Here is a 22890-nt window from a genome sequence, read left to right on the forward strand (position 1 = left end):
AATGCCCACTGCAGCCCTGGGCATGAAAGGCATTCTATAAACATTTGCTCAGGGAAGGGTGTGCTGCATGGATAGATGGCAGAAGAAGTAAATTTCTAGAAAGATGATGTATTATGTAGTCTTAAACTTACTAAATTTAGAGTATTGTGGAAGAGCCTAGCAGGCTGGTTGAAGATTTGAGTCTGCAACTCTGAAAATAGGAATAGATGTACCTCTAAGAACCACCTGTACAAGTGCCAGCTGACACAATCAGAGTAGATGAAATAGCAGGAAGAGCAGGTATAAAGGGAAAAGAAATGGGGTCTGATCACCAAACGGGATCTGTCTGCATTATGGGACAAAAGGAGGAAGGGAAACCAGAAAAGGGAAAAATCAGCAAAAGGAAAAGCCAGTGTGTACAACCATTTCCCACACTATTAAAACATATTACATGTATTTGTACATCTGTAACTCCAGAGGGGAAATCTCGGGGCAAAATACCTTTGAAACCAAAATCAGTCAAAGGGAGAAATACAGTGGGAGAAACCTATTTATTTCTTACAAGAATTCGTCCAGTGTTTCTTCCACCCAACTGAGAAAAAGAGAGCTCCCCCAACCTCTCTGGTCCAAATAAACCCTCTGCTTGCCCACTAATTACTTATTGATATGGAGATGGACTACTCTCCACCCCTTGGAAATACTTGTTGATACAGAGATGTACTAAGGCCAGGTGAGAGATTCTGGAAATATTGCAATTTTACCCACAACATTAAGAAGCCTGGTAGGCTTTTTTATTCTTAACACTGAGGTTTTGCCTAACATACAATGATACAAATGCAAACTGGATACTACCACTTACCTACTGGCCTTACTAAGATTTTTTAAAGCCCCAAATCCTAATCTTACTAGTTTTGCTTACCTTGAAACTAATATCCAACATTAATCCTTTAATTTAGAAAAGTCTATTTATTAGGCTTTTTGTTTCAAGCAATCATGTATTGAATACCTATTAAGTGTCCAGCACTATGCTCAGCAAAGACGTAAAAATCAGTCCCCAGTCATCAAGGAAATTAAAATCAAGTTGAACTGTAAAAAACCATTGAGCATAAAACAATGAGTTCAATTAAGAGCTGACCTATATGATTCAAACCAAATAGAATTTCATCCAGTGATAATTTATACCATTCAACACCTGTCAACATATGCTTTTTTTCCCTAACTCAGAAGACTGGCAGAGAAGCTAAATCCTACACAGCTGTACTTACAAAAAGCCTAATAGTGCCATATTGTAAATTTAATCTTTCCTTCTTCCCCACTGTTCTATAAGGTCTCAGCGGTCTTTGTACCTAGTGTCTGGAAAGTAGTAGTCATTCAAATGTTAAATGAATGAATTAATTAGAAGCTAAACGAAGCCCAAAGCAACCATATCAATATTCTTAACGCTCTCCCATAGCAAATACCAGAAGCTTTAAGGTTCAAAGCCATTGCATAATATGGCCCTCGAGCCTTGGCCCTATGGGATTGACTGGTAGTTTGTGCTGGGTGTTAAGGTAAATGCTCAGAAAACCCCCCAGCAAATCCTAGAATAGCTTTAGAAAAGAGAAAGAAGATTGTAGCACAATCTGACACATAAAATGTGCTCACTAAATGTTTGGTGAGGTGAATGAACAAAGGAGAGCTGAGAAAGGTGGTGAGCTCAATAAGAGAATAAACTCCGGGGGGTGGGGAGGATTAATAGATGAGGCTATATCTAAAGCGCTCTCTAGCTGAAACTCAACTGAATCTACTTCCTAAAGGTTATTATGCCCATTTCCATGGGTTCATTCCCCAGCATAATCCCTTCTTCACTATCCAAACCTCTCATAAAAGGAAAATAAAACCTGTAAACCACACAATCAGCAGTGTCTCCCAAACTTGATTGTACATGCTCACCATTTAGAGGTCTTGTTAAAATGAATGCTTTCAATCATTACGTCTGGGGTGAGGCCACAGACTGCATTTCTAACAAGCTTCCAGGTAGTGCTATACTGCTGATCAACAGACCACACTTTTTGAGTATCAAGATCCTGGAAGACGTTTCAGAGAGCATGTACATAATCTTAAAGCCAGAGTTAAGATACTTCCTACTCCCACATTTCCTAAATTGTATAACCTAGAATGAGTCATTTTCCCTCTATGAGCTTTCCTTTGTCAGCAGTGAAATATGGTAACAATAGCTAACATTTATTGTTTATTACGTACCAGGAACTAGTGTATCGTATTTATCAATTTATGAGTAGGACTTAGATTAAGCAACCTGTCCAAGTACAGACAATAAACCTAGATCTGATTCTAAGTATTTTAATTCAAGAACCTGTGTAATCACTGTATAAGACTACCTCTTCAGCTAAGCTCCCAGGGCCATTTTGAAGGTTAAATAGTAATTGGTATTTTGCTAACATTTTTTGAGCACTCATGTTCCAGACCCTAGTCTAAGCTCCCGTGGGGGCATATTTAACTCATTTATCTTTATAACGGCCCTATGAGGTAGGTACTGTTCGTAACCCATTTAACAGGTTTAAATAAGCCCAAACAGGTTAAATAGCCAAAGGTCGAACAGTAGCACAGACAGGATTGGAACCCAGTCTAACTGCAGAACTCAGTGCTCTTTGGCCAAAAAACAGGAAAGGGTGCAGCCTCAGACATCAGCCTTCCGGTGGGGAGAGTGCACACCCGTGCCCACTCAGGATGGGCTAGTTGCCAGCTCCGGCTCGCTCCCAAACAAAACCAAGCCATCTTCTACACTTCGCTTTATGTCTATCTGTGTGAAGCGTCTTTCTCGGCACAGCTAGCTAGGATCCTGAACGAATGGGTCAGGCCTCCGGTGAAATATAATTTTTCTAACCCGAAAAGGGCTGATCAGCTGAGCATCTTCAGAAGTGATTTATACTGAAAATGTACCACGGTGGCTCCGGGACCACCCCGAGTCTGCGGCCCTGTGAATGTACGCCGCTGCATCCTGTGTGCCACACAAGCAATTAGGCCCCGGAATTTGTAGTCTAGGCTCTAGCACCCACGTCGCCTACCTCGGGGCTGGAGCCACAATCCCATCTGCTCTCCAACACCGCCCTCTGCTGGCCTCTCCTCGGGTCGCCCGCACTGGGAACCAGTTCCGGGTGACCCGGAAGCGAAGGTTGCCTTCTCTTCCGGACAGAGTGTCTGGGCGCCCGCACGTGGTTGTGTTTCCCGGGCTTGAGCCTGCGCTGGCTGAGGAGTGATTTCACCTGTCTCCTTGGAGCGAACGAGCCCAGCTGGAGTCATGGAGGGCCAGAGTGTGGAGGAGCTACTGGCAAAGGCCGGGCGGGACGAGGCAGAGAAGCTGCAGCGCATCACGGTGCACAAGGAGCTGGAGCTGGAGTTCGACCTGGGTAACTTACTGGCCTCGGACCGGAACCCTCCAACCGGGCTGCGGAGCGCGGGGCCCACGCCTGAGGCCGAGCTGCGGGCCCTGGCGCGAGACAACACGCAGCTGCTCATCAACCAGCTGTGGCAGCTGCCCACGGAGCGCGTGGAGGAGGCGCTGGTGGCGCGGCTGCCGGAACCCACCACGCGCCTCCCGCGCGAGAAGCCGGTGCCCCGGCCGCGGCCGCTTACACGCTGGCAACAGTTCGCGCGCCTCAAAGGCATCCGTCCCAAAAAGAAGACTAATCTGGTGTGGGACGAGGTGAGCGGACAGTGGCGGCGCCGCTGGGGCTATCAGCGCGCCCGCGACAATACTAAGGACTGGTTGATCGAGGTGCCGGGCAGTGCCGACCCTTTAGAGGACCAGTTCGCTAAGAGGATTCAGGCTAAGAAAGAACGGGTAGCCAAAAATGAGCTGAACCGGCTACGTAATCTGGCCCGCGCACATAAAATGCAGCTGCCCAGTCCGGCCGGAATGCACCCTACCGGACACCAGAGTAAGGAGGAGCTGGGCCGCGCCATGCAGGTGGCCAAGGTCTCCACCGCTTCCGTGGGGCGCTTCCAGGAGCGCCTGCCCAAGGAGAAGGTACCCCGGGGCTCCGGCAAGAAAAGGAAGTTCCAGCCACTTTTCGGGGACTTTGCAGCAGAGAAAAAGGGCCAGTTGGAACTGCTGCGAGTCATGAACAGCAAAAAGCCTCAGCTGGATGTGACGAGGGCCGCCAATAAGCAGATGAGGGAGGAGGACCAGGAGGCGGCAGCCAAGAGGAGGAAAATGAGCCAGAAGGGCAAGAAAAAGGGGGACCGACAGGGCCCTCGAGGAAAGAGATATGGGGGTCCTGCCAGGCAGGGAGGGAAAAGGAAAGGGGGCTTGGGAGGCAGGGTGAATTCCGGACCTCCTGGCTTAGGTGGCAAAAGGAAAGGAGGGCCACGCCAAGGAGGAAAGAGGAGGAAATAAATTTAACCCTCGGCGCCGCCTGTAAACTACACTGAATGTTAAGTTGTAGGTACTGTAGGAGGATGCAGAAGGTGGCCCTGCCTTCAAGATAGCACTAAATTGGACTTCCAAGACTGGCTGGAGATTAAAGGGTGTATTTGAAGACATAAAAATTGGGGAAAGAATTTGGTCAAAACTGGCAATGTGTTCTATTTTTAAACAGCTATCTTCTTCTATTTAACTTTGAATATTGTGTGCGGAAGAGTTCATACTTCAGGACTTTGATTTCTGCATTATTTTTATAACCTGTGTATTATCAAAACCGGGGAAAAAGAAAAGATTACATTTTCAGAACTGGACTGTTGTAAAGGTTGTTTAATTATTAAAGTGTCTATCTAATGTTGCTTTTAACTTTTTGTCTATTGGTCGAAATCTAAAGCCCGTGACCTGGATACCTGGTACAGATTATTTTCATTTACTTTAAAAAAATAAAGCAGCTAAGTTATGATTTCAGTGAGCCCACTTTTATTAGAAAAACTCATACTTATTTTGGTATGAGATACAATATTGAAAGTGTAGTGCAACTGGTATCTCTGAAAAAAGACTTAAGCATTTACTGTAAATGATAAATCTGGGCTTCACTCTATAATGGTGATAATCCTCATTAATCCAGAAAATATTTAAATCTTTCTCAACACTTACATCCTCACATTTTTTTAAAGCTTCGAGTAGAGGCTGTTAAGAGAAAGGAACCCACAAAATCCATAATTGGAACATTATTGTCTTTTGATCCATTAGTCAAACTGACCTGAACTCGTTTGATGAGGAGGTGAAATATAACTCCTTTGTAAAAATAAGTATCTCCTGAAAAGGATTCATATTAGGTCTAGAATCCGGCGACGAGGGGGGTGGCGGGGGTGCTCCTGTACAGTGCTGAAAGCCACTCTGTTTTGCATTTTGTGGTGACAATTGGTAGAAAGTTAAAACGGAGTTTTTTCTAAAGTGTCTCATTTTTATAAATAATATTTAGAAATTGCTATGGAAGAAAATTAAGATTTCATAGGTTACTAAAAAGATGTTCAATTTTTACTGTCTTAGAATACTTTCTGATTAAAGTGGGGTTTTTCTATCATTGATTAACTTTTTCATAGGGGCATAGTGTGATCATGCAAAGTTTAAACTACTGATGGAACCATTTACAGCTTCATCCAAAGTCAAGCCATTATAGAGCATTTAACATTTTAAATTCTCAACTGTCCAGGGTTTTTTGTTGTTAGTGTTTTGTTTGGGCATATTTGTTTTTTTCTCTTTGGTTTTAAAGAGTTGGATACAGCTCTGGCCCTGTAAAAATGACCTTCGGGCTTTGGGCAAGATTCTCGTTTACTCTTAAAACAGTTTAAATGCAATACCTTAATTTATACTGAAAATACCTTAAGAAGGCAACATAGAATTTTAAAAGAATCATTGCAAAAAGAACGCCGTTGTTTCTCTCCCTTTTCCCATGTCCCGAACAGTAAATACAGGGTTTTAAGTACAGAGACTTAAGTACCCAAGACCCCATAGAGCAGTCACCCTTAGGCCACCTTCAGAGGAGGCTGTTGGGACGTTGCCGCTAGGGCAGTCAAGGTTTTGACTCGTGGGAAAACAGTCCTAGGCCCCAGGAGAGCCAGTGCCCCAGACCTGGGTGGCGGGGATAGGGTGGCAGCCCGGATTGGCCCGCAGAGGGGCGGAGGCGGGGCTGCAGGGAGGAAACGCAGCCATGGCCGCCGCCGCCCGCGCGCGGGTCGCGCACTTGCTGAAGCAACTGCAGCTAGCAGCGTGAGTTCGGGGCCCTGAGGGCGGGCGAGGGACCAGAGGATGCCGCGGTGCCCACGCGGCTCCTCTAGGTACGCCCTGTCCGGCCCCGCGCGTTCTTCCTAGGGTCACTTTCAAGAACGTGGGAAAGGAGGTGCCGCAGTGCGCGCCCGCTGTGCGTGGAACCGTGCATGGGCCGGATGGCGTTGTCACGGCGTGTGCGGTACAGCCTGGCACTGCGCGGTGAGGCACGTTGTGGCCTGCTTGTTCTACGGTTGAGGAAACTAAGGCCTAGAGAGAACAGTGCTTCCTCACATGTCACAGGCAGTGGCGGGGCTTGGCACAGTGACCAAGAAAACTCATCATATTCAATCAACATTTGTATTGGGTGTATGTTATGTGCCCAAAGCTGTTATAGGTGCTGGGTATACAAAATACAAAAATTTCAAGACTGGAGCAGTTTCAAATCTAGTAGGGAATTGGATGAGGGGGACAGGGTTTGTAAAACCTGTGCAGAATGCAGCAGACAGATTGTGTAGAAGAGAAAGGTGAATGTGAGAGATCACCTGGAGCTTCACTCCCGGGCATGTGCAGGGAGTCAGGGCCTTAAAATGTTGTGACATGTCTGACTGCACCTCCAGAAATGGCAGGTACTAGTAGCCCCCTGATTTATACTCGTTGAATGTGTAAGTGCACAGTCACCCTAGGAAAACATGGAAAATTTTGAGCTAACAGGTGGAGATAAGGGGACTAGAGAAGTATTTCAGGCGACAGCATGGCAGCACCAGAGGCAAGCGATGTAGATCAGAATCTAAAAGTTAAAGTCAGGACCTACCTTCATAGGAGGTGAGGGTGGGAAACACAGATGGTCAAAGACTGGGAATAAGAAAAAAGCATTTATGGGGCACTTACCATGTGCCAGGCAGTGTCCTGCAGTTTATATGTACTTTGATAGTAACTTCAATTCCTTACAACAACCCTGTTCCATACCATATTATTATCTTCCTATTACATATAAAGAAACAAAAGCGTGGGGGAAAATAATGTAACCAGTGTCACACAGCTAAGCAAATGGCACAGCCATGATTTGAAGCCAGATATTCTTGTTTCACAATCCTTGTTCTCAGTCCTTGCTAAGGAATTTGAATTATGTCCTATAGCTAATGGAAAGTTAGGGAAGCAATAGTTCTCACTGTGAGACATTACCTTGAGATGCTCCATGAAAAAAGAATTGGGAAACTGCTCACTGCTGCATAGCCCTCTTGAAAAGTCAAGATATATATTAGCACATGTAGGGCTCTGAAAAGTCCTGCAGGAGAAGAAAAAAAAGGGTTAGCTATATTTAAATTCTATACAAAACCTGTTTCATCATGGAACTCTTTTTATCAAGCAATACCATTCATATCCCTTGGAACCAGTGTCACATAGAACATGTTTTCAGAATGGTTTCGTGGAACCATGACAAAGGAAGATGGCACGATTAGAATTAAGTTAGAGCTTTCTGGTGGTAGTGGTGACTGGAGTGGAAAGACTAGAGGTAATTGTAGTGCTCTAGCCAAAAAGTGATGGCTTTAGGCATGAAGGACAGGCAGCTGGTATAAGGGTTAGGTATGAGAAATCAGAATCAGCAGGATTTTGTATCTCGTTGGTAAGACAAAGAAGTTGAGGTTTCTGGCTGGGTCATCAGGGTAAACAGTGGGGACCATTTACCAAGATAGGGACTGTAAGGGGACTAGCTTTTGGGAAAAGATAACCAGTCTTGGGCATTTTGAGTTGGATATGCCTCAAGTATGTCCAGGTGAAGAACCCCAGCATGTAATTGAATATATTGTTCTGGAGCTCAGGAGCAGGTTGTGGATTCATTCATGTGTAGAGAGAACAGTTGAAACCACAGATGTAGAAGCAAAGGCCTTGGCAAACTGTAAACCTAGAAGAAAAGGGCTAGGGTTGAAGGCCTGGGGAGAAGCATTGTTAAGGCAGGAGAAGCAAAATGGGGCTTATTTGTTCTGCACATGTTTACTTTCTTTAATAAGGTAAGCATTTTAAAAGTGGGAGATTTCAGATAAAAATCTTAGAAAATTGGGAAATAGCATCATTCAACCCACATTTCATCTAGAGGAAGTCTGCCAGAGCTTAGGTGAAGTGGTGGCCACCCCCTTGGTACAGGGCAAGCATTCCAGCTTCCTGAGGGACCCCAGCAGAGCCCACCCTCACTCCACACAACAGCTGTACTGACAGCCAGCCTCCTTAGGCATTTGAATTTGCAAGTGATTTGCACTTTGAATAGAGGAAAAGGAACCGGCATTAAAAATTAGGAGATGTGGCCAGAAAGGTGAGAGAAAGCCAGGAGGAAAGGGGACATCACATTCATCACAGATTTGCAGTGTTCTCATCCCTAGGGTGCAGCAGGGAATAAAACAGCCTGACATCCTTTGAGCCTAAGGGCACAGAGTGTGGTCCAGACAATAAACTAGTACGAAAATTTAGAGTATATCTGATGTTGATAGGTATTGAAGAGAAAGAGAAAGTGAAGGGGACACAGGGGTTGGAGGAGGTGATGCAATGTTAGAAAAGGTGGTCAGAGAAGGCTCACTGTATTAGTTTCTTGTCACTGCTCTAACAAGTTACCATGAACTTGGTGACTTAAAACATACATTTATTCTCTTACAGTTCTGGAATTTAGAAGTCCAAAATCAGTTTTACTGGACCAAAATCATGTATAAGCCAGGGGCACACTTAGACCCTCAGAGGCACTAGGGGAGGATCCATTATCTGGAGCTGCATTCCTTGCATTCCTTGGCTTGTGGCCCCTTCCATCATCTTCACAACCAGCAGCTTGGCATCTTGCTTCAGTGGTCATATTGGCTATTTGTGTGTCAAATCTCCCTCTGCCTCCCTTTCATAAGGCACTTATGATTACATTTTGGGCCCACCCAAATAATCCAGGATGATCTGTCTCAAAATCCTTAATTTAATCACATCTGCAGTCCTCCTTGCTTTATAAAGTAATGTTTGCAGGTTCTGGGATTAGAACCCAAATATTTTGAGGAGCTCAACCCACCACTCTCACTGAGAAGGCAACTGTTGCAAAAGACCAGTGGAGGGAGGGAGGGAGCCATGTAACTCTGGGAAGGTACCTGGAGGTGGAGCATAACTGGCATGGTTTCAGGACATGGTGATGAGCAGAGTGAGTTATGATGGGGAGATGAGGTCAGAGACTTTGGGGACTAAGTGGGGGCAGCCAAAGATCACCCCACGGTTTTTTGTCCTGAATAACTGAAGTTGTCGTTAAACTGGGATGGGGAAGAAACTTTAAGGGAAGATCAGGAAGTGAGTCCTAGGCAGGGAAAATGTGAGACACGTCTAATAGACATTCAAGTGGAGGTGTCAAGTAGGCAGTTGAATCTGGAGTTCAGGCGAGAGGTCTAAACCAGAAAGATAAATTTGGATATCATCAGCATAGAAGGTGTTCAGTCAAGGCCATAAGACCAAGTGAGGTCACTTGGGGAGTTAGTGTGGAAAGAAAGGTGTCCATAAGCTGAACCCTGGAACTTTCTGGCATTCAGAAACAACAGCATGAAAAGAAACTGGGCCAGGAGCAGCCAGTGCAGTAAAAAGAAAACCAGAGAGTATGGTTCTGGTAACCTAGGGAAGAAAGTGTTTCCAGAGAGAAGGAAGGGGAGAGGAAGATGCCACTGACAGGTCCAGTCAGATGAAGCCTGGACTGACGACTGAGTGGTGTGTTAGCAACGTGCAGGAAACTGGTAACCTAGGAAGCTTGTCATAGGAGCTGGGGGCAAAGGCTGATTGGGAAAAGTTCCAGAGAGAATGGAAGAAGAGAGGGCAGAGAGAGCAGGCATAGTCAGCTAAAGGCAAGGAGAGAGGGGGAGGTAGCATTGGGAGAGGGAGGAGGGACAAGAAAAGGTTGTTTGTTAATATAATATGGGAAAAATAACATTTTATGTGGTGGGTAAGATCTACTGGGAGGGAATTTTTTATGACAGGTGAAAAAAGGAACGTCGGTAGTGATGTCCTTGGGTATATAAGATTTAGTGCACGGAGGAGGGGTTGGCCTTTGCCATAAGTATGGCCAGTTTATCAGTGGTATCAGGAGGGAAGTCAGAATAACTGGGCCAGAGCCAGAAGTGGATAGATAAGGACTTTGCTGTAACTGTGGTTTTCTCTGCTTCTCATGAGGAGTCAGGAAGCCTGTCAGTGGTTTCAGGCTATCCTAAGAAGGTGGGAGAGTCCATAGTCTGTTCTCCCCACCCCAGGTCAGGTTCTGTATCTTGGTACACCAGGAAAAGAGAAAAGAAAGTCAGAGGAATTAAAGTGTCTACGTTCATTTATTCATTTACTCATTCATTCCATCAGTATTAAGGCCTTACCTTACACCTGACACTATGCTAGCCACTGCAGATTAAGTTGTGAGAAAATGTAGATCTTGCCATGCCATCACAAAATTTACACTCCAGAGGCAGATGGAACAGGAAACTAGCACCAACAGTACAGTGTGTTAATAGTTTTAATGAAGAGGGGCCCATGGTACTGCAGACCACAGTGACAGGGTATCTACTCAGGACCTTAAGCCTTAGGGAAGGAAGACTGTGCAAGGGAAGTGACATCTGAACTGACCCAGGAAAGGATTCTAGTTACCCAGTAAAAGAGGAGGAAACATGTTCCAGGCAGAAGAAATAACAAGGACAAGGTTCTGGAGGCAAAAAAGAACTTAAAGGAAAAGAACAGAGTTGATTTTCCAGGATATCAACCCCAGAGATGGAGCAAGATGAGGGGCCAGACTGGAGAGGTTAGCAAAGCCAGTGAAGCAGAGCCAGGTTTGAACTTTATCCTAGGAGCCATGAGGGTAATTGAGGTAATTTTAAACAAGGGAGTGACATCATTGGAAAGATGGCTCTGACCACAGGGTGACAAAGGCAGAGCTGCGAGAAGACTGTTAGGACCACCATAGTAATCAGACAAGAGATGATGCCATAACTAGAGAGCAGCAGAGGGCCAAAGAGAAGTGGATGCATTTGGACAGGTAAATATTTGGGACCTTGACGCAAGGCTGGCTATAAAAGGTGAGGGGTGAGCCCAGGATAGAACCCACCACTTAAGGAATGGGTAGAATGAAAAGAAGCTGGAAAAAGAATAATCAGAGAAACCTAGCTGAAGGAATGGGTAGAATGAAAAGAAGCTGGAAAAAGAATAATCAGAGAAACCTAGCTGAGTAGGGAGCCCTGGAAGCCAGGAAAAACATTTCACCCACCCAGGGTGGGGGTGGCCCACGCATTCAGTGCTGCTGCAGCAAGGTGCTGGGAGGTCTGAGACGGGAGGGTACAGCAAGAAAGCTGGGACTTGTGGAGACAGCAGGCAGATTTTCGGGGACAAGGAATGTGTGGGAGGCAAGGAAATGGAGCCAGCTAATATAGACAGTATGGGCTGAACCAGAGGGTAAACAAGCAGGGGAGAACAAGAAGTTGTGAGTTTTAGGTGTGAAATTCTTAAATATGATGACAAGGATCAGGTGAGGGGAAGACAAGAAAACACAGGACAGAAGGAGGTCCTAAAATGCAGGAGGGGATGGGGTTCAAACCACAAGTAAGGAACAGGAATGAGGAATTGAGGTAGACCAGAGCCTGAAAAACATAAAATAAAAAGAGGTGGGGGCGGGGGTGGAAGGATGCATGTGCTACCCCCATCCTATGCAAAGGAAAGCTTTGAGTTTGGATTTTTTTTTTCCGCTTTGCCTCCGTTTTCTTTTCCATGGAGGGCCTAAAGCTGGAAAAGCCCTCAGAAGTCAAACCCACCTTGCCTGCTTTGATTTCCCCTGAGGGTTGAGAACAGCGCGAATGCTCCTGCAAACTTAGCTCTTGGCTGTCTCAGCTCTAACCACGAGGTGGCAGCGTTGGATCGTGGCGGCACTCAAACCGCAGTTCTGACCACCTTTCTCAATTTTTTGAGGTCTTCACCACTATTGAGGTCACCCCTTTTCCTTTCTCATATTCCCCCTCAGATGTTTTCATTACGCACTTGAATGGGGACGTTGGTTGAGGTGGGGGTGTTACACACTATATAACAAGGTCCCCTGGGCAGTAGAGCCAAGGGTAGAGAAGCGGGGTGAGAACTGGGAAGCCGGGAGCGCGTGCGGGCCGCTGGGCAGCGCGGGCGACCGGGAGGGACCAGCGTAGAGCGAAGGGACAGCGGTGCGAGCTGAGGATGGTAGGGAAAGGAGGGAGGCGCCACGTGGTGACCAGGGAGGCCGGCAGGCCCCGCAGGGCTTCTTGGAAGAATTGGCCCAGAGCCTGTTTGAATTAGAATTAAACACCTGAAGACAAGGAAAGTTCCCCGGGTGAAGGGGGTGGGAGAGGTTAGGCTCCTGAGCAGTTAACCTTGGGTCAACGAGGTCAAAGCTCCTAAATTAGTGAGGGAGCTGGGACCTCACGGAGACCAGGGCCCCCATCTTAAACTTACCTGTATCCTCAGAGTGCTTATCTCAGCTCCCTGCAGGCATTTACTAAGACCTGCTCAAATAATTCATAAAAAAAATGATCCTACAATACTGGAAAGACTCCGAGTCGACTTTCTGTCCATGGTGATTCCTGGGGTTTGCTATGCACAGCGTTTGCTAGTAGCTACCTTGTTAGCATCTTAAGACTAGGATGCAATGTGAGTTACTTCAATGCATCTTATCCTTTAGTTTTCTAGTTTCATTTTACAATTTTTCTTTTTTTTTCTTTCCCCTAGCTGCCAGTGCCCGACCCATTCTCATACTTACTCCCAAGGTAATAATACATTTTGTGTTTTTAAACTGGTCACAGTTTCCAGTTCCACAGTTAGCACTTATCATACATTTGGGCAAAGACTGAAATGAGAAAACGAAGGCATGTCAGAGGAAGGTTGATGAAAACGGTTGTCTTTTCACTTGAAATTGGCAATTTATAGTTGTAATTGTACAGTGTTAGTTGAATATAGGCAACTGATTATGTGTTTGGCTCAAATATATACCTAATACTGTTTATAATATTTTTCTATTTTAAATAGAATTATTTGCTAAAGCTAAAAATGGTGGCACAGATAGGATTTTTAAATTGTCTGAATTCCTCAAACAATTAATCAAGATAAAATCTTTGGAATGTTCTAATATACCTCAAAACAGAAAGACTGAAGAACAAGGTGGTTCCTGAAGACAAAACTCATTTGTATCAATTTTTGAAAAAATAACATTCTAATAATTAAAAATAATGACATAGTTTTCCATTCCTACAAATGTCTTAATCCTTACCAACTCCATTGTCCATAGAACAGCAGGAAGCTCATTGTAGCTTCAGCATGTCCTCAGAATGTCACATGAATTACTGACACAAAAATTAATTTCACTTCTTAGAAGGAACGGTCAAATCTACACAGCACTGTGAGAGACTGGAAAGGAGGGGGCCTGCCCACACAGGATCCTAAGCAGAAACCCACAGAGAAGCTTTTTAGGGAGTAGAATAGAGGGTAACTCCCGCTGGCAATGTGCCTCACCATTTAAGGCAAAGCAAGGAAGCTTCTAGTCATTAATGGCCATCTACTAGACAGAAGCATGTCCAGCCTTTTTTAGGCCCTCACAGACCTAACCAGAATTTTGTCTTCAGCTGCTTTTCTCCAATTTTTAATTAGTTTCAACAAAGAATCAGTGATTTCCTATTTGGAAAATAAAATTAATAATTTAAAGAAAAATAATCTCATTGTTTTTTAGGATTTGATTTATGTCTTTTCTGAAACTTCAATAATAAGATTAATAGATTATTTCTTTAAAGTTGTTAGGGATCAAAGAGATAGAATTTTGATAACGGATACCCTTGCCCTCAGGGAGCCAAAGGTAGATTGTTGTCTAGTTGTGGTCTTTCTGTAAAAAAAAAAAAAAAAAAAGGTAGTGAAAATTGTTCTGTGAATGTTTTTGCAGTCTTTTTTAGACTGACAAGGACTGATAAAAAAATAAGTAGATAAAAAGAAGGATAAAATTCATTAAGTGGGGCCATCTTGTTCCAATATGATAGAAAGTCATTTTTGCCATGACAAAAACCTGAAACATTACAAAGAAACATCAGTTTATAAAGTTTTTAAATTAAATTTCACGAAGATAACTAATTTTTTTTACATATATAACCTTGGAAAATGTAAATATCTTATTGTGATAAGTAAGAAAAAAATCTTAATTCCATGGAAACTCCATGGAAAAAAATCAGTTCAACAGTCACAGTTAATGTAAGAAGTGTAAGCAGGACTTCCCCAATCAATGAATTTACTAAAAGTTGTTCTCTGACAATAACCCTGCTCTAGAGTCGGAAGGATTTTTTTTCTAGAGGATTTTTACACATTGTTTTCAAAAGTATGTTTTAATTTCAATGGAGAAAATATTTTAAATAACTTTTCATATAATAAGCATCAAGTCAGTATTAATTTCTCTTAAAATGCAGGCATTTAATTTTAATTTGTACAATGAAACCTGAAAAATGCATTTTAGGTAAGACTTCAAGGGAGATGCTTGTGTTCTCTTTGGAAATACCAATTTACCATCACATTACAATGTCATTGCTGTTTTTGAGGCTTACTCTGATGCTAATTTTTACATTTCTAGCTCCTGGACTTTCACCTTCTGGGAAAACAACAGATTATGCCTTTGAGGTAGATTTAATCAATCCATTCTTTAATGAATGCCTGAAAAAACCCACCTTGAGTATTTTGTTGATGCATTATCACCTCATCTGAAACCTGTTATTAACAGATGTTCCCTAATCCCATTATTTGGTTAGGCAAAGTACCCTGTTAGGATAATGGAAAGTAAGTTTTCTGAAAACATGAGTAATGCCTAGAAATACGACAAATTCCTGGTTTACACAGACTTTCCAACTTACATATGTCGTATGTTACATCTTCTTTAGTTTTGTAATTTTAACAGTTTCCCCCGCCCCCCCCCCAAAAAAAAGAGGTCCAGGTAATCTTTTGAAGCACAAATAAAGGAAGAATCAATTCTGATTAATTTTTATCATACTATAATTACATAATTACTCATTGAAATCCTGGCTGTTCCTTGTTTAAGAGCTGTAAATTAAAATGTCACCAGAGGCCTGACAGATAACAACAGGTCCATGAGCAGTCTGGTTGAAGACAGGGCTCATTTTACCAGAGCACAAGTCCTTCTGAAGGGTGCGGCGTGCACTCAGTCCTGCGAGATTGCTGCTGCACAGGAATGCAGGCCCAAGTTGCCCAATTATTCAAGAAAGGGAGTAATCTAGACAGTTGCTTTGGACTTTTTCATTCTTGATTTTCAGAGTTATCAGCCAAATTAAAAAAAGAAATTCAAGTATAATGTGGTTCAAACAAAACATAAAATGACCAAAAGTGGCCCATCATCCATTAGCGTAAAAGTTCTTCTCTCATCTGTAAACTTTATGAGGCCATGTTTCTCTTGTTCACAGCTGAATTACCAGAGCCAGCACAGTGCCTGAAACTTAGCAGACACTTAGTAACTTGGGTGGGTAGGAGGATGAATGGGCAGATGGTTGGAGGGATGGATGAATGGTTGGATGAGTGAATGAAGGGGAAAAAGATACACAGAGGAGACATTTAAATTGGAAAATAAGAAATTTGAGAGTTAATGTAGGTATGGAGGCAAGGGAAGGCAGGCATTTGAAACTGGGGGAACAATTGAGAGTTTATGATGTGTTTAAGAAAAGATAATTCCATTGAGACTGGAGTTAGGTTAGCTTAAAGAACTTTGATGAATCTTAGGGGAAAAGGGGCATGATCTGGAAGGCCATGCTAAGAAATATGTACCTTAGTCTGTAGACATTAAGAAACATTAAATGAAATGGTCAATTCTCTAGTCTTAAATCTAAATCCTTTTTTTTTCAGATGGCTGTTTCAAATATTAGATATGGAGCAGGAGTTACTAAGGAAGTAGGAATGGCAAGTATTTAAGATTTTGACAGTCTTCTATTGTAAATGTTACATATCTTTTAAAACAAGTGCAAATTGACAGCAATTGAGTCCTTCATTTTTAGGAATGTACAATGTTAAGTTTGCCAGAAGAGTCTATACAGTGCTACTGCAATCAAACCTAATTTATAAATTATTTTTACTATTGTAGGACCTACAAAACATGGGTGCTAAAAATGTTTGTTTGATGACAGACAAGAACCTCTCCCTGCTCCCTCCTGTACAAACAGTTATGGATTCCCTAGTGAAGAATGGCATAAACTTTAAGGTTTATGATAATGTGAGGGTGGAACCAACTGATAGAAGGTATCTTTTTAGGGCTGTTAATTAAGTGAAAACCAACACAAATTATTGTTGCTTAAAACTTTCCCCAGGCTTCATCTGATATTTTTATTTCTTAAAAATATGACATAATGTCTTTTATTTTCCCTTCTCCAAGCTTCATGGAAGCTATTGAATTTGCCAAAAAGGGAACTTTTGATGCCTACGTTGCTGTGGGTGGTGGCTCCACCATGGATACTTGTAAAGCCGCTAATCTGTATGCATCCAGCCCTCACTCTGATTTCCTAGATTATGTCAATGCCCCCATTGGGAAGGGCAAACCCGTGTCTGTGCCTCTTAAGCCTCTGATTGCAGGTAAAGACTGTTTGTTTGTTTGTTTGTTTGTTTGTTTGATTTTGCATTTGGCAAAAGGCCTTGGGAAAGATACAAGCCAGGAATTTTAGGGCGTATATTTCCAAAGCTTTCTGATTTCTTCATTTCAATATAGCACCTTGTTTGGAGATCAAAACATAGCAATTTATTTATGTTTAAAATTCTCATCTTCATTATTGCACAGATAGAGACAATTTGGGTCAGTGGTAGGAGAGTTTGCAGATTTAAGCTATGAAGTCACTCTGTGGAGTTGGGGGGCCAGAGGATGGTCATAATTTACATATCATTAGATCCCTCTATTGACAGGTTTTTCTTCTAAACCCCTCTCTGTTTTGTCCCATTTTGCCAGCCACTGTGGAATTTAAGGGGTATATTCACTATTATTTCTCTGGTGTGACTCAACCCTTTCTTCCACATAATGGCTCTTCAGCTGACCTGGGCCTTTGTCTCTGCCCTGGGACATGTGGCCAGCATGGCAGCATGTCCCTGGGCAACATCTGCTCTTTGGCTGTTTGGGGGACAAACGTGCAAACCCAAATCAGAATAGCTTGTCTCTTCCCCACAGATCTTGAGATCTTTCAGTCTTTTCTTCCCTCCTGTTTTATGGCTGTTAGCATATTACTGTTTAGAGTTGTATAGCTAAAATGTACCAACTGGTAACTGGAAAATATCAGTGTAAAGTTTTGTCCTCTCTCTTCAGCCCCTCTTCTGCCCTCATTGTGAATAGGCCTTGTGATGGGATAGGAGTGAGTTGATGGCAGATGAACTGCTCTGACATGAATGAGCAATCAGCAGGGAGCAGCATAATTGATGGCGGACAAATGGAACCCTCTCGTGAAACTGTGTCAGCATCACCCAGAGGGTGATTAGTAAAGTTTAAAAACTTGACAGAACTACAAAACCGCAGAGCCCATCAAAGGCAGAGCATTACTGTGCTTGCTGCCAAAAGGGAATAAAGATGTCTTTTAGAGAGGCAAATATGAGTTTCCTTGCTAGAGATGCTGAGCAGCCTGCATTTGAATACCCAGCTGCAGCTGCTTAAGCTCTGGTGCTAGAGGAGTCTCAGGTCCCCAGAACTCCTCAGTGTTAATACAGAAATAGGCATCACACATAAGTATTTAAAACACATGTGTGTTAACATAGACATGGACATCATACATGCATGTTAACACAAACTCAGTTCACCCACAGTCATCAAAGTGCACACACCTGTTATACATGTTATGGCAGACATGGACATTGTACATGTTAAATATGCATGTGTATTCATGCAGGCACTGGTGCCACATATGTTAATCTGGCATGTTAATGCTGACAGGCATCATACTGTTATACACACATGTTAATGCAGTCACAGACATATGTATGATGCATATATGTATAGTTATACATATACAGACTTTAAGCAAGCAGTAGGAGCAACAAAGCTTCCTTCTCTCACTTTGCTCCTTATTTCCTAAAGCTGAATTAAGTATCTCCACTCACCTTTATTGAGATGCTTTATTAAAATTGGAATTATTTTGTTCAAGTCCCAACTACGTCAGGAACTGGGAGTGAAACTACAGGAGTTGCTATTTTTGACTACGAACACTTGAAAGTAAAAACTGGTAAGAACTTCGCCCATGAAAAATAATTTTTAAATTCTCTTTTACCTTTCAACCACACCCCCTTTTTCTTAATTAATATTTAAAAATCAAGGAGTTATGGAGTTAAGGAAAGAGTATGTGTATATACACATTTTCCTTCTTTTCTCAAGTACATGTAAAAATATGAAAAATTTAATAACTTCTTTTTAAGAATTACCTACAAAAGCATATTGAAATGCCAAGAATCTGGACTGGCCATTTTTCTGTCTAAGTTAGTGACTGTATGTCAATGATAAATGGTTATTCCCTTTCTCAGATATCTTTTTACATTTTAAATTAATTTCATTGAGATACGATTTTTATATAATAAAATGCAGACATTTTAAAGTCTGGTTTGATGACTTTTGACAAATAGATACACACAGATAATCACCACCCCAATCAAGGTACAAAACATTCCCATCACTTCAGAAAGTTCCCTAATGCCGCTTCACCACCAGTCCTCCCAGCCCCATTTCCAAGTAACCACTGTTCTGCTTTCCATCTTCTTTGTCTCAGCTAATGTGGGAGAAATATCCCTCTCCTTGAGTCTGCTCAATATCCTTCCAGGCCTTTGTAGCAGAATAAATGGATGTTCAACCACACATTTATAGTAACTTCTTTTTTAAATTAAATTTAACTGTCCTTTGACATTATTAAAGATAATAATAGTAACCAACACTTAATTCTACCTTTTCAAAAATTTTTACATATTATCTAATGCAATCCCTAGAGCAGCTCTGTGAGGGATGGAAGCCCTGTGTTGTTATGGTTTAATCTTACAGAAAACTCAGAGGAGCTAAATGACTTGCCCAAAGACACAGAGTAAGTTGCAGAGCAAGGACCCAAACCTGCAGTGGGCTAATAAACCAGCTCTCTGGAATTTAATCAGCATATAAGCCCTGATTTGTAGCATTTGCCAATTTTGTGGCATAAACACTCCCACCATAGCCAATGATGTTACTTGCCCTGGAGCTGGGAAGAGCTGTATGTATTTGGCTCTTGCAAACCTGAAAGAGCTTTAGCTCCACTAAAAAACCCAGATTTTTGACTCCAAACATCTTCCCACTGCCCCTGCTGCTTCCCTACATGAAAATGAATCTTATCTTTGTAGGATAATTTGTTCTCCTAAAGTTACTTAATTTTTCTTTTAATGGTATGCATACCTATACCACTATTGAAAATCCCTGTCTTAGGTATTGCTTCCCGAGCCATCAAACCCACACTGGGACTGATTGATCCTCTGCACACCTTGCACATGCCTGACCGGGTGGTCGCCAACAGTGGCTTCGATGTGCTTTGGTAGGTACCAGTGCCACCTGGGGGGCACTTTTCAGTACCTAGGTCTGTGGACAGTATTTTCTTGCTGAAAGCACTTGCTGAGCATTCATTGATTAGCGCTCAATAGCACCCATAGCTTTGGGGGACATTATCCCCTTTCCTAGATGAAAATATTAAAGTTGTAAAAGTGGGCGACTAGGTGAGGTCCGGGTGAACCACAAACCTGCTGCCCAGGGTGGACCACCCCAGCTACAGCTACAGCCACAGGGACACAGCATGGAGATCATTTGGAGCTGGCATGCAGCACCTCAGAGCTGCAGCACCTTCTCTAGGGCCACACTGACCGGGGAGCTCCCCGGGCTGCTGCAACATGGGAGAGGGCAAGAAAGGGGGCTAACATTTTCCTGGGCTGGACTGTGCTCACCAGGTCTGCAGTCTGAACACATCTTCATTTCACCACAGCTCTGTGCCATACAAAAAAGAAAACTGACTTTGAGATGTTGGTAACTTGTCCAGTGCCAGACCACATGCTCCCTGGGCTTCAGCTGCCATATGTTGATGGTTCTCTAATCAGTGTTTCTAACCACAGGCCTTGTTCCTGAGCTCCAGGTCATTCATTCCAGTGGCCTCACAGAGGTCCCAAGGGCACTTCACACTCAGCAAGTCCCAATCTGCCCTATTTGCACATGCCCATTCGTCCACATTCTAATATCTCTGAGATCAGAACATATCTTAAAATCTGTGGCATGGCAGGATGATTTCCTCCTCATGGTACATGCTGTGTTCAAAAGATGGTATCTGCTTCTCACATGTAGAAGAGAATAAATCCTCTAGGTCTAAAAACTATAATTTATACAAAAAATAGTTCACATTATATTGTGTTCCCAATGCATCATTGATCTAGATGGTTATGTTCCTTTTCATCTTCTGCAGTTGATTAACTAGAATTGATGGCAGGACAGCAAGTAGAGGAAACTCTGAAGCTTTGTTCCTGAAATAATCAATCCTGAGTATAGAGCATGTAAGAAAAAGGAATCAGATTTATTTTTTCAGCCAAGAATTAAAAATAATGGTGGATTATAAGTTTTACAATGTTCTGGGTACTATTCTAAGTGCCTTACATATGTCAACTCATTTTTTTCACAGAAGCACCATGAAGATGTACTATTATTTATTCCCATTTTAGAGTCACAAGGAGATGGTGACACACCCCCAGGCCCACAGCAGGAGGGTCTAGTGCTAGGATTCACACATGGGCGGCTGATCCCAGGGGCTGTCTTCTCACCCACGATACCATACTCCTAAAAGGACACTAGGTTAACTATGACCCTTCTTGGATAATATGACCTTTGATCAATGCAATGTATCAAATGGTAAATATATCCTGCGAGGAAATCACTTTTTAGACTCAGTGCTATTCTTCATGATTCAAGTGTTTAAAAATTCAACATCATGGAGACTTAATTTGCACTAGAAAGGGGCCATATGTAATCTTACACATACATGTCAAAAATACTGTAGTACTATTAATATAAACTTCACTGTGTTAATTTCTGTAATAAGCAGTGACTGTTGTGGACAAGAAGCTGACTAGTGGAATATATTGTGATTATCACCGCTACATAGCATATCTGCAGTGGTGTGACTACCAAAGTTTCTAAGACAGTTTGTAATCTGAATGGAGAAAAGAAGGAAGAGGATGTTTGCAATCTATGTATTTTAAGTATTTCTTGTCAGCCACGCCCTGGAGTCCTACACCGCCCTTCCCTACCACATGCGGAGCCGCTGCCCTTCAAATCCCATCTCCCGGCCAGCATACCAGGGCAGCAACCCCATCAGTGACATTTGGGCCATCCACGCACTACGGATTGTTGCTAAGTATCTGAAGAGGTATGTCGCCCAGAGGGGATAGAAACAGAATAGAAACACCACATTCTACCCTCACGTAAAATACTGCATCCCAGATCCTGAAATATCCTAAACAAGTCTGTTCACCAAAGATCAATCAGAAGGAAGAAGCATCAGGGCCCAGCTAGCCCTGCGAGATGGGGAGGGAGCCACGTGAGGACAAGTGAAAACTGTATCCTTCACTCCAAAAAGGTAAGGCTGCAAAGGGACAGAATATGAGCCCCTGGTTTATAGAGGATGCAGATAAAAGGCTTTATCATCAAAGCCTCAAAACCAAAGCTAGGGTGAGGGAAGATGTCCTTTGAGATGTGGCTTCCAAGGGCAAAAAGAACCACAGAGGCAGAGGTTGGCTGTGCCCATCCAAACACTGCCCAAAGGCACACAGAATCAACCTATTGAGCGAACTCAAATGCACTTAATTTAAGAAATAAATGTATAGAGTCTCGTCTGCCCCAGGAAATACAAAAGACTTCCTAAAAGGTTTTGAAAGATTTATGAATGACACAGCTGTAACAGGCTCCTGAGAGCAAAGATATACTTAAAGATGCAAGCTGATCCCTCAGGCACTGAGACACATACAGTCAGACTCACTATTGTACTTACACATAATAGAGGGGAAGGACACTGCTGATCAGGCCTACATGTAAGCACAGTGCCTCCTCTGGCTTTGAGAGGGGACTTGGGCTGCATCCTATAGTGGAGCAGGAGAAGGGACGCATAACTATTTCAGGCTTGTAGAGACCATCCAGAAGCATGGCAACTTTTGACTGAGTAGAAGCAGTTACAGATAATGGTCAGCCGTTGTGTATGACAGGGACAGGAGGCTTGGCAGAACAGCAGTGGGCGGTGAGGGGTTAAATGGACAGAGGAAAGGTGGCAGCTCCATCATCTGCTATTTCATCTGGCTACTCAGGGAACAGGAACTAACGGGTTTTGGAAAGGAGACAAATGCCTAAGCAATCTAAACGAAAGGAAAAAAGCCTGTGGCCCTCATAATAAAAGCCCTTACTCCAGGCAAAATCATGATAAGGCAAGTGAGAAGTGGTTCCCTTGGCAGTCCTGGGCTTCCTCCCTGGGGCAGGGCCTCTGAGCAGTGTGTGCAGAAAGGCTGAGCTGCATCTGAAAAGGGCCTTTGAGAATTTGCTTTTCCAAAATGGCCTTGGGGACAGCGAGAGCAAGCAAAGGCTCATCCTACAATAATATCCCACTTTCACAGTAATTGTTCAATAACGCGCAGTCCCCACAGATACCAAAAGAGGCCCCCAGTGAGTCTGATTAGGGCAGTGTCAC

At 43.1% G+C, this 22890-nt stretch overlaps 2 protein-coding genes across 7 annotated transcripts in view; both read left to right on the top strand.

The window, feature by feature from the left end:
- The first annotated feature begins 3145 nt into the window (after window positions 1-3145).
- RRS1 (ribosome biogenesis regulator 1 homolog) lies at window positions 3146-4765 on the top strand. The gene has a single exon (XM_017677197.3). The coding sequence runs from the start codon at window positions 3278-3280 to the stop codon at window positions 4373-4375; it is 1098 nt and encodes a 365-aa protein (XP_017532686.3). The 5' UTR covers window positions 3146-3277; the 3' UTR covers window positions 4376-4765.
- Window positions 4766-6064: 1299 nt separating this feature from the next.
- ADHFE1 (alcohol dehydrogenase iron containing 1) overlaps window positions 6065-22890 on the top strand; it is a 30545-nt gene continuing 13719 nt past the window's right edge. Inside the window, exons 1-9 of one of the 6 annotated variants that reach the window (XM_017677203.3) lie at window positions 6066-6172; window positions 12896-12933; window positions 14772-14818; window positions 16049-16102; window positions 16284-16438; window positions 16572-16768; window positions 18316-18393; window positions 19608-19713; window positions 21430-21582. In XM_017677203.3, the coding sequence (XP_017532692.2) occupies window positions 6114-6172; window positions 12896-12933; window positions 14772-14818; window positions 16049-16102; window positions 16284-16438; window positions 16572-16768; window positions 18316-18393; window positions 19608-19713; window positions 21430-21582 (887 nt within the window). In that variant the 5' untranslated portion in view covers window positions 6066-6113. Of the gene's footprint in view, window positions 6241-11017; window positions 11190-12895; window positions 12934-14771; window positions 14819-16048; window positions 16103-16283; window positions 16439-16571; window positions 16769-18315; window positions 18394-19607; window positions 19714-21429; window positions 21583-22890 lie in introns of those variants that run through there. The other 5 variants (XM_017677219.3, XM_017677227.3, XM_017677235.3 and 2 more) reach the window with 5 other exon arrangements.

Source organism: Manis javanica, chromosome 2 (genome assembly GCF_040802235.1).
Source record: "Manis javanica isolate MJ-LG chromosome 2, MJ_LKY, whole genome shotgun sequence".
In the NCBI taxonomy this organism is placed as follows: Eukaryota; Metazoa; Chordata; class Mammalia; order Pholidota; family Manidae; genus Manis; species Manis javanica.

What these genes read in the sequence shown, in the direction of transcription:
- RRS1 (XM_017677197.3), top strand. Translation starts at nt 3,278, where the DNA reads ATGGAGGGCCAGAGTGTGGAGGAGCTACTGGCAAAGGCCGGGCGGGAC.